Source organism: Carcharodon carcharias, chromosome 3 (assembly GCF_017639515.1).
Source record: "Carcharodon carcharias isolate sCarCar2 chromosome 3, sCarCar2.pri, whole genome shotgun sequence".
Taxonomy (NCBI): Eukaryota; Metazoa; Chordata; class Chondrichthyes; order Lamniformes; family Lamnidae; genus Carcharodon; species Carcharodon carcharias.
Genome location: NC_054469.1, coordinates 197,896,585 through 197,911,747, shown reverse-complemented (window position 1 = coordinate 197,911,747; position 15,163 = coordinate 197,896,585). Strand labels below are relative to the sequence as shown.

At 38.1% G+C, this 15,163-nt stretch overlaps 1 protein-coding gene across 1 annotated transcript in view; it reads left to right on the top strand.

Moving 5' to 3' along the window:
* Positions 1-15,163, top strand: part of stt3b (STT3 oligosaccharyltransferase complex catalytic subunit B) — a 115,124-nt gene that overhangs the window by 35,953 nt on the left and 64,008 nt on the right. Inside the window, exon 2 of the mRNA XM_041183713.1 lies at positions 12,456-12,564. Within this exon, the coding sequence (XP_041039647.1) occupies positions 12,456-12,564 (109 nt within the window). The remainder of the gene's footprint in view (positions 1-12,455; positions 12,565-15,163) is intronic.

Sequence of the window (15,163 nt, the reverse complement as noted above, 5' to 3'; positions counted from 1 at the left end):
AAGGAATAAAGTTAGTTTAAGAAAAGCTGAAATGATCATGGTAAAAATGCAATACTTATTGACTTTGTCCAGAAATTATTTTTCTTGTTTATATACTGGAAATGAACCTAATTCTTATGGAGTGACTGAGTTTGAAGAATCTTTTGGAACAGGGAGGAGGTTGGAACAGAGGCAGTGGATGATCATTGAGGGGAAAATGAATGAATAGTTGGTTAGGGAGTCATGGGAAAGATGTGGTAGGCAATGGGGGGGGGGAATTAAAGGATGCAGAGGAAGGCGATACAGAGGCTGATTTAGGATTAGTTGTTCAAATCTAATTTCCATAGCTTTTACCTTGGATGACGTTCTGCAGGCCTGATCAAAACTATGAATAGTAACCATTTTTACTATGCCATGCCACCAATTAAAATAATGCTTATTAATACTACATTTATGCCCAAAGATGTGTGCTTTTTTTCATGACAAAGGTAGCACCCCTACTGCAAACTACAGAAAACGGAACTTTAATGAATTAATTTTAAGTCGGCAGGTGCAACTTTTTTTTAGTGCATTAAGGTCTGCTTCATCCTATACTTGATATCGAACCAAGTGAGCTGCACATTCATATGCATGTGCACTGGCTCATTTGGGATTTGAATACAATGCAGTTTAAAGATCAAATATTGCCATCAGTAAGTCCCTTTTCCCAAAAACAAAGTGGTTACAAAGCTATATTTTATTAAAAGCTTGATTAAGATGGCTGATTGTGGCATTATACAGATCTGAAACATGTTGACATGAGGAAGTAAGTGTTCTCCAAGGGCATCTATTTGGCTGATGTCACTCCAGTGTATTCCCTCCCTGTCATACTGATGAAATGGGACATTACAGGGCTCCTTCACAGTGCAGCATTATAGAAAGAAACAACTTGCTTTTATATAGTGCACCTCTGAACCACTGCAGATCCCAAAGAACTTTACAAACATTGAAGTACATTCTAAGTGTAGTCGCTGTTTTAATGTATGGCAACATGGCAATAAATTTGCCCACACAGCAAGGTCCACACAGCAATGAAGTAACCAGATGGTCTTAAATATGAATATTTTAAAACTGAATTATCCTGAGCACACTGTAGACAAACTGTTCATTTAACTCAGTAGCAATATAGCTTGCCCTGTGGATCTTGGTTCAGCACCCTTCAACACCTGAGCTGTTGGGCTCAGCAATTTTTTGCAAGTTGGTTCCCCATGTGAACTTGCTGTTGATGCTATAAATAAAAGAAAGAAATAAAGGATGTCAGACTGAATTCTTGTACGCATATATTTAAATCTCTGCTATTCCTTACATGGACTGATGACTTTACTTCTAGGCATCTACTTCTTGAGATGCTCTAGGAAATGTCACACAAGCGAAGAGTGATGGTTGCCAACTTTGTCTTTCCCTATGAGTGGAAACAGATGATCTTCACCTGATGCATCTTCCTAACAACAGAATTCGATCAGAAACTCACCATGTGGAATGTGAAAGAACTTTTCTCTGACTACCCAGGATATGGCATGTTGGTGTAAGAGCCAAGATTGAATTTTCATTTCTGCATAATAGTGATTGCTCCTTGGCACTGTTTGCACCTGAGGCAAGGGTTGAAGTATTTACATATTTCAGGCAGGCAGTGTGTCATTTATAGTGCTACTGAGACTGGGGTTGGGGGAGCTGCCTTGGGTTGAGTAGAATTTTGCTATAATGCCTTGTGGCAGCAAAATAGGTTGGCTGCAGTCTTGGAACTTAGATGACCTGAATTTTGCGGTCTTTGCATTGCAATCAATCAAAATGCTCTGTGGCTGCTGTAGGGAAAATCAGACATTCGAAACTTCCTCTCAACCCTTAGTGGTGACGCTGGATGCCAGAAATACATGGATATAACAGGAAATAAGTTGCGATGTATTTTCCTCGCTTGAAGATATACGATTGCTCATTCATCTCCTTAGCAACAATCCATGATTGATGAGGTGAGGGGTTATGCAAGTATGGGGCAGTAATCAGGTTTCTCTCTGCTACCTGCCTATCAAGCATTTATTTTAAAACCATGGGGTTATGTGATTTTTAACCCTGTTTATAACATCACAGTGATACCTCTTGACAAATAAACTCTTGGTGAACAATTAGAATTAGCTATTTTTTTGTGTAACTCTGTTTTTCCTTAACATTTCTGTTCCAACAGAGCATGGAAGAAGCAATGCACTTGTATTTATATGGTATTATTCACATCCTTGGGGCATTCCACAATGCTTCAATGCTCGTTTAATTATTTGTGAAGTGTAGTTAATATTGTTTTGCAACCAAAGGTGGCAGCCAATTTATAATGAGCAAAGTGCTCTAAGTAGCCAGTTAATGAATTTGGACAGTGCTGACTGAGGGCTGAACATTGGCAAGGACACCAGGAAAACCCCCTACTCTTCTTTGTATAGAGAGATGGTTTAATGTCGCATTGAGCAATGTAGCTGTCCAATAGTACTGCAGTGTTGTGGCAGCCTGAACTTTGTGCTCAGGCCCTGGAATAGGACATGACCCATAATCCTCTGCAGTTAAGCATAAGGTACTCCACTGAGCCAAACAGATACTTGTGTATTCTCATGAGCGCTAATGACACCTCAGGGAGGCTGGTTTGGAAAAAGGGATGAACTTGCACCTAATTTAGAAAAAAAAATTATTTTATAATGCCATGTTTGGAATTGTACTCTTTAATATCTTCCTAGTGCTCTGTATTTTCTCTAAAGAGGAAGTACAACTGAAAATTTGAGATGTTGATCCAAAATAGGTTAATTGCTCATTAATCTCCTTGTTGTTTGTGAGATCTTGCTGTGTGTGCATAATGACTACCAGGTCTCTCTACATAGCAACAATAACTATTTCAAAAAGCAAACCATTATGTGTGGTGGTGTGCTTTAGGAAATTGAATGCTATGTAAAAGCAAGTTTATTTAACATTTGGAAAGCACTTCAGTCTAAATTTCTTGAAGTGACATCTGAGAAAGTGGACAGACCTTCTCTGTTGTCTTGTAACAAAATCAGAAATGTGAATGTATTCACAATTTTCTTATTGAAATAGAATATCAGTGTCTCCTCCAGTATTGTCATAGGTTGCATATGTTGGTTGTAGTTTGTATCATATATACAATTAAAAGCTTTGTGTGATGTTGTGGTGAATATGTAGCACTTGAGCTTTGGGATCAAATTGTTTCTTGCTTTAACATTTTTTATAACACCAGAATTTAACCTGGACATTTAAAATGTCAACATTAGTTTAACTGTTTCTGGATCTTTGAAAAATGTGTTGCATGATATCTTTGATTCATCTATATCTTTGCTAGGCAGCTATTAGAATAGTGATAATATATGAAACATTGTCTTTAAACGTCTCAATGTATTTCCTAGTAAGTAATGTAACTTCAATAATTACAACTTTTTCATAATGGTATGTGATAAAATCACATTTCTGAGCTCCTATTGTATATGCTTTACAGATTTTAGGAAGTTTAAGGGAATGCTGCATAATCAAAACTTATTTATCCCCTTCAAGCATGGAAGGTGGGAATCATCAACATAAACCTAGCTTAAATAAAGAAGTGTAGTTTGCATGACTGGATGCAGTATCTGTAAATAGGAAATGGCATTGGCCTACTGTGCATAGCCTCATTTTTCTACATTATGCTCTTGCATTGTTCACTTGTATTTTGTTTAGGAAGCCAATAAAGAAGCTTGCATATACAGGTTTCAGGAAGTAGACATATAGTACAGTATCGTATTGGTAATGAAAAATCCTACACTATACAGGCGGCCTTGAATTAGCTCAAACCATGAGTTTATGATACTCTGGACTTGAAATCAGATTAATGCCCTCTGGTAGCTTCCTGTTACAGAGAAGGTTTAGAGTTCTGACGTATTGAAATTGTTTTTGCTCATACTGTAGTGGCCAATGGTTGATTTTTGAAGGAACTTTGTCTTTAAATATAGTGGCATTTTTTGTAAGAAAATTTAACCTTAATGCTGTAGTGACAATTACACTGGACATTAAATTTCCCACCAACTGATGTGGGAGGTGGGGTAAGAGATTTTCAGAATTCAGATGACGAGTGTAAGCACAAATCGCTTTATATTCTAAGCCATCAACTGAGCCTGGCAATCTCACTGGGCAGAGGTAATGATTTTGCCCCACTATCACAAAAACTAATGGGCAGATTTCAACAAAACTTGATACACAGGGTATGGCCCAAGGAAGAACTGATTCATTTTTGGATCTGAATCCTGGGATTTTTTTAAAGGATCTATTGACATTGGGCGATAGGGCAGTTTGACTTTTTTATTTAGAATGTTATGGACTGTTTTAGCTGCAGTGATGGAATTTGTCACAGCTGTCAAAATATGAGTAGTTTTCAGAGCAGGTTGTTGGATGTGGATTGGCCTGAAGCCACCTCAGTGAGATGGGAGCTCTTAATAAAAATATATTTTTTTTAGCTTTGTAGTTAAAACACCAACCAGGCAGGGAAATGTCTAGGAAGAGCTGCGTAATTGTCATTACATTGAGTTAACGCAGCATTGGGAAAGCCACTCTGAGTGCCCTAATCACTCGTATGATCTCTGTGTGTGTGTGTGTGTGTGTGTGTGTGTGTGTGTGTGTGTGTGTGTGTGTGTGTGTGTGTGTGTGTGTGTGTGTGTGTGTGTGTGTGTGTGTGTGTGTGTGTGTGTTCTCCACGCTTCTTTCTTCAGTCCCTCCCCTCTTTCTTTTACTCTGCTCCCCTCAACCTTTTGTTCTACCTTTGTAAATGTCTGCTTACTCTTTCCCCGCCCTTCTTTCCTTGTGCTTTTTCACATGTAGATTTTTTTCATTCCTGTTTCTACTCTTTTTCTCTCTCATGTGTTTTGTTCCCCTGTTACAACCTTCCCCTTCCCTCTTTCATAATATGGAAACTTGATAAAGTGAATGGAGGTTGATGGGCCAATTGTAAATTTTGTTGGGGCTATAATTTTAAAATGAGCTCTATAGCTGTAGTTGCTGTGTTCTACCAAGTCTTGAAAATCCATGTTTAACACTTTTCCTTCAGTAGTGCCTTTTATAAAACTTGCAGTTTTTGGCACGGTTTCTTAAATATTGCCAGGACTGTCATTTTGGAATCTGCCGTATAAACATTTGGGTTTCTCAAAATGCATTTTAAACACTATGGTGCATTTTTATTTTAACACTCTTTCATGAAATATAGGTAAGTATTTTATCATTTTTGTTGTTAAAGGCCTTAAGCCCAAAGTAAAGAATAAAACTCCTTCATAAAACAGGGTCATTTACAGCACTTACTGTATATGGTTAGCATTTTAGAAACTTTGTAGTGTATTTTTTAAATTACTGGCCATTTTTAAGCACCTTGTTTCAAGGTATTTCAGCAGTATCTTTGCTAGAACTTTTGCACTGATTAATTAACATTTTTTCATGTGGTGGAACCAATCGTACTTGTAGTTGACATAGTATTTGAAAATTAGTTACTGATTTTAAAACTGGTGTGCCCAGTGCCTTGGTAATGGTTAACTTGAGGTATCATGGTTATTTTAAATTGTCAACTGCAAAATTAAAATTGCATGACGCTGATGAACATAGTTTTCTTAAATTCTTTATTCAATAGCAAATTGTATTTATATAGTGTCTATATCGCAAAATATATTGATAGAATTAAAGACTCTTGCAGTACAGAAGGAGACCATTCAGCCATTATCTCTTTGCTGGCTAATTAATTTACTCCTGCTCCCCGGGTTTTCTCCCTAAAACTCTGCAAATTATTATTCTTCTTAGGCTGTACCTCGGGGTCGAGGATGACTTGCTTACACACTTAAAATGAGTTCTAAGGTGACTGAAGAGCCCAATGTGCAACCTACAGTTTCTGTCACCGCTGGGGCAGACGGTGGTAGGGGGAACAGGCAGGTTGCATGTCTGAGTTGGCACACGCTTCTTTCGGTGTTGATGCTTGGCTTCAGCTAGCCCTTGATGATAAGACTCAAGGTGTTCATCTCCTTCCCGGATGCTTTCCCTTCACTTTGGGTGGCCTTCGGCCAGGGATTCCCAGATGTCAGTGGGGATGTTGCACTTCTTCAATGAGGCTTTGTGGTGTCCTTGAAGCGTTTCCTCTGCCCTCCTGCGGCTCGCTTGCTGCATCGAAGTTCCAAGTAAAAGGCTTGTTTCTGAAGTTGTGTGTCAGGTATGCGGATGGTGTGGCCCACCCAGCGGAGCTGATCAAGTATGGTCATGCTTTGATGCTGGGGATGTTGGCCTGAGTGAGAACACTGACATTGATGTGCCTACCATGCCAGTGGATTTGCAGGATCTTGCAGAGGCAACACTGGTACTTCTCCAGAGTTTTGAGATGCCTACTGTACATACTCCATGTCTCTGAGCCATATAGGAGGGCAGGTACCACTACCTGCAAATTACATAGTTCTCAACAACGCATGTCCAATTGCCTTTAAAATTTCCTATGTAATTTGTTTCCACCAGTCTTTCAGGTAGTATTTTCTTGATCATATCACAAAAGATTCGAAGACACTTTATAGAAAGCAAAATGATACCAAGCCATAGTTGGAAGAAAAGGCAAAAAGAAGCTTGGTTTAAAAAAATGTTTTTCTGAAGAATTTAAAAGGTGGAGAGAAATGAGAGGTGTAGATGTTGCAGTGAGAGCTCTGGAACGAGCTTGAAGCCTGATACCAATAGTGTTGCAAAGGGCTGTTGCGGCAGTGAAAAAAGGGCACGAGTTGGACAAATGAATGTAGAAGATGACTTGAGGCAGGAATAAGTTGCAGAGGTATACAGGTAACATAATGGAGGGTTTTGAAGATGAGGTTGTGGATTTTAAACAGCATAATGGGGGATAAGAGCCGGTGTAAGCCCTTATTGGAATTTGGTATGGAATGATATAGGAGTGGCTGCAGTTGCAAGTTATCGATGATGGGAAACAAGAAAGGGAACATTTGAAAAATTTAGTCCAAAGATAGTGGAAGTGGAGCTGATCTGTTTTAGTGGTGGGTAGTATGTGGATTTTAAAATTCATCCAAGGTTTTGCATGGCTTGATTCAGCTTTAATGGGATAGATTTAGTGGCCAGTAAGTCGAACGTTGTTGAATGCTGAATGATTGCTTCCATCGCCATAATCTTTAGTTGAAGGAAATTTTGACACTTTCACTTAATGTCAGACAAGTATGTATTAGGATACAGTGTGGTGAAGTTGAGGGAAGTAGAGAGATTGAGTTAGGTATCAGCACCATGCCTATGGAACTTTACCTTGCACCTGCAGATAACATCGTTTTTGGGGCAGTTGATAAATCTGGAAGTGACAGAATGGAGAATTAATCCTTGGGGAATTTCAGATTGATAGCTGGGACATGAAGAGAAGCTATTGCTAGAGATATACTTTGCAAGGAGAGTCCTACAGAGCTGCTACAAATGCAAGGAGATGGAGCAGGGTAGTTTGACATAATTAAATGTTGTGGAGGCAATAAGAGATAATGCACTGACGTCAGTTACTTCTGACTTTGACCAGGCTCTTAAAGGGCAAGCAGGTCTGACACTAGACTGAAAAGAATTGAATAAGGAGTCCTCGGAGAGAGGGACACAGAGTTGGGAGGTGATAATGCATCTTGGAGTGAAAAGGGTGGTTAAAGATTGGGCCATGGTTGGAGACAGAAGAAGAGTGAAGGGCACATTTTGTAAAGCAGAAGAAAAAAGACCGTTAACAGTTGGCAGGCATGAGTAACAAGAAAGGTAATAGAAAGATTTGCATTTATATAATGCCCTTCATGACCAACTAATGTCCCAAAGTGCTTTACAGGCCAATGAAGTATTTTTGAAGTGTAGTCATTTGGCAGCTGACTCCCACAAACAGCAATGTAATAATGAGTGGACTTTTTTGTGATGTTGTTTGATAAATAATGAGCAGGACACCATGGACAATTCAGCTCTTCAAAATAGTGCCATGGGATCTTAGGTCCACTTGAGCAGATGGGCGGGGCCTCAGTCTAATATCTCATCTGAAAGATGAGTGAGTAAGATTTGGGTGGAAGGGAGTTGAGGAGACACAAGATGAAAGATGATTTTTGAGATGGCAGTAGGAGAGATGGAAAAGTGACAGTGAATTGAGATGTCTGGTATTGGTTGAGGGTGGGGTGGGTTGGTGAAGAGCGATAGGAAGCGGCAGCAGAGACAGATTTAAGGATAAAAACAAAAAGAAAAAACTGCGGATGCTGGAAATCCAAAACAAACAGAAATACCTGGAAAAACTCAGCAGGTCTAGCAGCGTCAGCAGAGTCTCTATAAAGTTCTTGTATTTGGTGCTAGAGCTAAGAGAAGCTTTTTGTCTTGCAGCATGTCATAGCACACAGGTAAAAGTTTCCTTTTAGGTCCTTTCAATCAGTATTTTAAACCTTAACATGGATTAATTTGGTTTTTTTTGCTGATATCCTGAAATTTGTTGATTTTCTCTGAACATCAACTCTACAACTGTAGCCAAGAAGTTTTAAATCAACAAGATGGTAGATCATTACTGCCTAATTTTCTGGAAGATAATCCTTGCAGGCAAAAGTTGCCTACCTAAACATTCACTCCCTTTATCGCCAACAATGTGTACCATCTACAAGATGCACTGCAGCAACCCTCAACAATTCCTTTGATAGCACCTTCCAAACCTGCAACCTCTACCACCTAGAAGGACAAAGGCAGCAGTTACATGAAACATCACCTGCAAGCTCCCCTCCAAGCCCCACAGCATACTGATTTGGAACTATATCGCAATTCCTTCACTGTCACTGGGTTAACATCCTAAAACTCCCTCCCTTCTTGAACCACTGCAGTATTTGGTAGGTACACCACATGAACTGGTCTAGCCAGCGATGCCCATATCCTGTGAAAGAATTTTAAAAACTCTAATTCATGCTCTCAAAATATACCTGAACCTCCATAACTATAGATAAACATTAACTGAAGACCTGTACAAAAGATATTTCTGAAAAAAATCCATAGCCACTGAAAAATCAGCATCATGAGAATTGGTACAGAATACTTCTGGACACGGTTTGGTGATGACTCTATTTTATGTCATTAATTTCATGTTATCAAAAGTTCAAACCACTGACCTTTGATTCTGCCTTCAGTTAACTCAATCTCTATCTACCAGATTGTAATAAATGCAACAATATATTCTTAGTTATGCTGTAACATATAATGCTGCTGTGAAGCACCTTGGGATGTTTCATTACATTAAAGATGCTATATAATTTTACTATAAAAGTTGTTTGTTGCATACTTTTAGTAAACATTATTTATATTGATTGCCAACTTGGTCTCCATAGTGTAAAACTAGTTAATTTCTTAAACTTTTGTTATGTTAATGGTTTACTCTAGTCTTGGGATTTTTTTGTTTCATCTATTAACTAGCAGTGACCTGCAAAAAAAAAACGTTGCAATGAATTAGTATTTTTATTACAACAGTGCCTTTTTGAATTCAAGATTTCTGGTTTTTCTTTCACCAAAGACTGCAACCAAGTCAAAACTACTCTCTAGAAAAAGTTTACACAAAGCTGCCTGTGTAAAAACAGGCCTAGGAATATCTATACAAATTTTGTCAAGAGCCTGGCCTCCTGACCTTTTGTTTCTAGTCATAGAATGTGAAAATGTAATTAGGAACAGATTTTTCCTGAATTGAAAAGGCAGGTTTGCATTTGATGGACTCAATACCATTCAAGGAAAAAACACTCTTTCCTTGAAATCCACCAGTTATCATGTTTCTATCCTCAAATAAATCAGCTTTCTAAACTACCAATTTTGTTCCTTTACAAAATCCTTGGTCAGGATTCAAGTTTTATAGTAACATTGAGTACTCCTTCCTTGAGTTTGTAATGTGGCATGTACATTGGAATTAGACTTTGTAGAAACTCTGGAGGATACAAACTGTTATCATCTTCGTCTATGGAATCAATGTGATGTATTTTTTTAATTCACCTAATAGCTTATTTAAAACTTTTCCATTCAAATCTAGTGAAGCTTCATTTTTTATCATAAAGAATAGCTTTCAGATAATTTGTATCAAATACATTAATGCTTTGATCATATAGGAAATTAACATACAGGAACCAGACCCCTTATCCAGGAAGCTCAGGACTGGACGTGTGCCAGATTTGGAGATTTTATGGATTTTGGATCATAGGCCTAGCATGCACTTACAATACATAACGTATGAAAAATAAAGAATAAAAGGGTTTTATTCAAATTGCTACCCAGGGCACCAGCTTCGAATGTAGCTGGTTTTCAGGTCCTTCAGGATTTTAAGACATGAATAAGGGGTCCAGTACCTGTAATTTGACTCATTGGTAAAATAATTCTCTGGTGTTTCAAGGAACCTCCCAATTTTCCCTTGCCTTAAGGACTCATTCTGCAAAGATGTTTTCCTTGGGAGTTATGCTTATGTTTTCCTTCAGTTTAAATTTCCTCAATTGTGGCTATATATTGCTCTTGTTAAACAGCTTCCTACAAAATATCCCCTCATGCTCCAGGAAAAACTGGCAGGAGCTGTTGAAAATCACCTCCCAACAAAACAATTTTTCCCCTGAATACACTGTTGTTGTTCATTAAATATTAAGTAAACTATCTACCACCAGGAAGCAAAATGTTGTCATCGCCGGAGCTTTATCCTTTTGGAGCGTTGATTTTCTGATAAGTTCTTCTTGGGAATTTGCTTTCAATTTGCATGTTAAAGACTCATGAATTGGTACTGGAGTTTTAAAAAGCGATTGTGCTATTGGTGCTCCAATTAGAAAGAGTAGAGGCTAAGCCTGATGAAGCACACTTCAAAATAACATCTCTTTTGCCTTGTATAATACGCATGGGTGTTGTAAACAAAGCTTTTTTTCCTGTTCCCTGGGACCATCCCAAAAAAATGCTTAGCTTTCTCTTTTTGTAGCCAGTGTGGAATACCTCATCAATTCTCACCTGATCTTGTTAAATCTATCTATATAAAGAATGCTTTTAGATTCCTCTTTCAAAATGTCAAAGTAATCTCCATAGAATAATGCATTAGCCAAAAAGGAAGCTAGCAATCCGAGGTTTGGTAAACTCATTATTGCACTTTGAGAAATTTTTCAGTGTGAGTGATACAGTGAATGAGAACAAGCTGTTTCTTCTTCAGAATGATTTTTAAGAGTCTTCACTCATTGCCTGCTTAAATATATTCCATAGCGCAAGAGGATCTTTAGGATTACTAAAAACATAAATACTGTAGTAGTGAAAAGTGATGTAACTGAGAAGGGGTTGAATGCAGAATTCCATCTAATAAGTGTTCACATTCAAAATCATCATTCAGAAGACCTAATTCAATCTCTGCACTCCTGTATGTAGAACATACTTTCTGTTCATCATTCAGTTAACAGATTCTAGAACAATTTTGCACCCTTAGCATGTATATTCCTTGGAAAAGCAATTTGGATAGTGGAAGGAGAAACTCCGTGTTCAGTTACTTTCAAAAGTCCATGTTTGGATGTTCCTATCGCCATGCCTATTTGGCAGTATATAAGGAACATCTCAATTGGGAAAGTTTATCCTTGTAGTAGCCTTCAGCCCCCATCTGATTAATGCTCCCTGCCTTTGCCACTCAATCTCCAGAGAGTGCACAGCATACAAGGAGCATTGGTAACAAAGCAACTGCACCTGCTGCTAGAAAAACAAGCTATTATAAGAATGTATAAATTTAAATGAACCCTCTTAATAGAGCGGAAGCTTATTTACGTGTGATTCAAGTGTACCTAGTATCTCATAATGAAATATACCCAATTAGGGTATATTTAGGCCATAGCATTTTCACCTCTAATTCATGCTATTTTGGCACAGTTCACTTGTGTATATGGAAATAGAACAAATGGAAAAAATAGATATTTGATATCTCAGGCTTTATAGTTTGGCCCTTTATACTAAAGGTCTTGTCTTTCTGACCCAGTGCAAGTTTGAGCTTTCTGATCATTTTCATTTACATATTATGATGTAGGGTGGGAAATGATATGGGGAAGAGTGATCTTATTATACTCAATTTTCCTTGTGTAACACCTTTAATATAGAACATTAATGTAGAACAACTGTAATTCCAGAAACACACACAAGTGATGTTTTTATGCTTCTAATGGGTGACAGTGGGGAAAATAATAGTTCCTAGCAGTGACATTACAGCCTGACACACAAAAGTTTGGTGGCAAAATAACTGACCTTTAATTTTATTCTTCTTTTCACACGTGGAGTTTTATCTGTGGTTAGTATAGATGCAGAGAAGTTTGTGTGTTGTAGTCTCGTTGATGAAGATTTCATATAGTTGCCATTGATATAAATGTTTGCAGAATTTGTATATAAAAATAAATAAATATATAAATAATTGTTTAATAACCGTAAGCTTTCTTTGTATTTTACAGGTTTAACTACCGTTCCACACATTATCTTGCATCCCATGGGTTCTACGATTTTCTAAACTGGTTTGATGAAAGAGCATGGTATCCTCTGGGAAGAATAGTCGGAGGAACGGTAAGATTACATACAGACTTTTAAAAATCCATGTTAACCAATGTAAGCTGATGAATTAAAATTTTGTATTATGACTGCTGTTACATTTTTGGGTCGAGTGAAATTGTACCGCCAAATGAGAGTGCAGTATATGGTGGTTTGGGGAGGGAAAGAGTACCAGCAGAAAATGTGCTTTGAGGTAATTTTCATCAACATATTTTAAGAAGAGAACTAGTAAATTGCCTGTGGTGTTGTTGATGGTAAGTTTTTTTTAAATGTATTTTTAATGGCATTTGACAGGCCTGCAGTGAAGGGTATCATAGCATTTATTTTTGTAGGCCGTGCACAGTGGGCATAAGGACTAGAGGCCAGAAGTTTTTCAGAGATGGCCCAGGCTGTGTGGCACTGAGGCAAATGGGCAACAGCCAAAGTAAGGCGTGCAGTTGCAGCCTGAAGGCAAAGTTTTAAACTTCTTTTTCAGGTGGCTAGGTAGGAAAGATTAATGAAGATATGAAAGCTCAAAAATCTTATGGCACTTAGTTTAGGAAACTGTAGAGAATGAGAAGTTGGGTGGAATTTTGCTTTTATCTTTGAGGAGACGGGTACTCACTTCCAGAATCTCTCCAGGAATTAAACTGGTTCAGTGAAGTCCACCATAGACCAGATCGTATTTGGAACATTCATTTAATATCTTTGCCTTTCCTAACCACCATAATAGTGGGACAGTGCTGCACTAAAACACACAATAGGCCAAGTGGAAACAATGGGCTCATTTTCTCATTCATTGCTTCCTCTCATCCTTTGTATAGGAATCAGTGGCCCAGCTTTCACATAATTAAGATTTCCATTCGCACCAAAGTTTTCATCCATTATCCACTAGGATGCAAAAATTAGGAGAAAATTATACTGAGAAAATTACCATTCTATTCTATTGTCCATTATTCCATTCTTCAGTCTTCATTCAGGGTTTATAAAGAATCGTAACAGGTAGTATTAACATTTTCTAAGTCCTCTTATCTATATATCCATAAGAGTTGCTTCTAAGTCAGAGTGTTTTGACTCATTTCCTGCAAAAGGGGGACTGTAACCCAATATTAACCAAGTTCTGAACTATTAAAAACCTAAGCTGCAAGAAATGTAATGGTGAACAACAGAACGAATTTGAACAGTGAAACAGCATAAAAGACTTTGAAGTTTCAATGGTTCCAAGTGAACACCATGTACAAGTTCACTTTTTCGTCCCCTGTCAAAATAAATTTTGAACAGTTGTTTGGCATTGACTTAACACTAAATGAAACATTGGGAGGGAACAAAAGAGCCTAAAAGTAAATGCTTTGCATTCAAAATACTGTGCTTTTCTATGAAAATTATTACCATCAGAAATGACATTTCAAACACCAGCGGTTGACAATGGGAGGGCACTTAGGGTTTCCACTTTCATCCTTGTGAGGACATTTGATTAAGAATTTTGTGAACAAATCCAAGTTTCAGTTGCTAAGTTAACAGATGACTTTTGCAATGCAGTTATACAGAGGCATATCTATTCATATTATTATATTTCAAAAGCCCCCTTAAGCTTGGTGGTGCTGTGTTCTAAAACAGATTCTCGAGAAGGTTTAAAGAGGTCCACCAAAAATATCCAGAGAAAGTGTAGAAAAAAATAACTTAATAAACCAATCAAACTCTTGAATCGGGACAGGTAATAGCTAAGATCAAGGGATGCAGAGAGAATCAGAGTCAGGGTCTCTGTGTTCGCACAGGTTTTGGTTGAAGAGGAGAGCTCAAGCTTGTCCATTCACAAGGCAGCGACAGTAGTTGGTGTTTGGACACAGTGCACGGAGGGAGACTCTGGAAGGAGTGACAAGGGTAGGACAAGGTGATACGATGCTGTGTCCTTGCCTGGCGAACAGCACTGAGAATCTGAGGAGCAGTGAGAGCGACCAAGACTGTGATTTAACTCTTCATTCTGTTTCCCCAGTGATGTGATTGTGTGTCAAATCAGTTGACAAAATTCTCCAATGTATCCATATTTCCTTCATGCTCTAATTTTCTTAGTTCCGTCTTGCACAAGTGATTTCACTTTCCCCTCCACCCTTCTTTCTCTGCTCTTTGATTTTATTTTTTATTTTTCACGTGTTCTGTCTTGATGATTTCATGGGGCTTTAAGAGTTGTCATGCCACCAAATTGCAACCTCTGTAGGTTATGACATTTGTGTTTGCAAATGTTCTTAGAGAACTAGACCCAGAAGCAGGAAGAATCTCGGGGCAACGTGGGTAAGTCAAGACATTGTTAGTGTTTGTGGAATGAAGTCCCATTCTGCACCCAGATTTGTAATAATATGAAATTAAGTGACCAAGTTCCAGTCTATATGAATTGATTTATAAATTAAAAACACATTTCCTACTCCAAACCCACACCCTTGCTGCTTCATCAATAAAGCAGTTGTACTTAAACCTTGTCCTGGTTTGCAATTTTATTTTTATGTCCATGAAGCACCAGCAGGCAAGTGTTAGGCCCGTGCAGAATGCTTGCAGTTATTCCACATAAGTCCAAAATTGGGAAAAACGTTAGTTTTTGGAGATAGCTCCCTCTTTCCCCAGTACTGGTGCCACAGCCCCA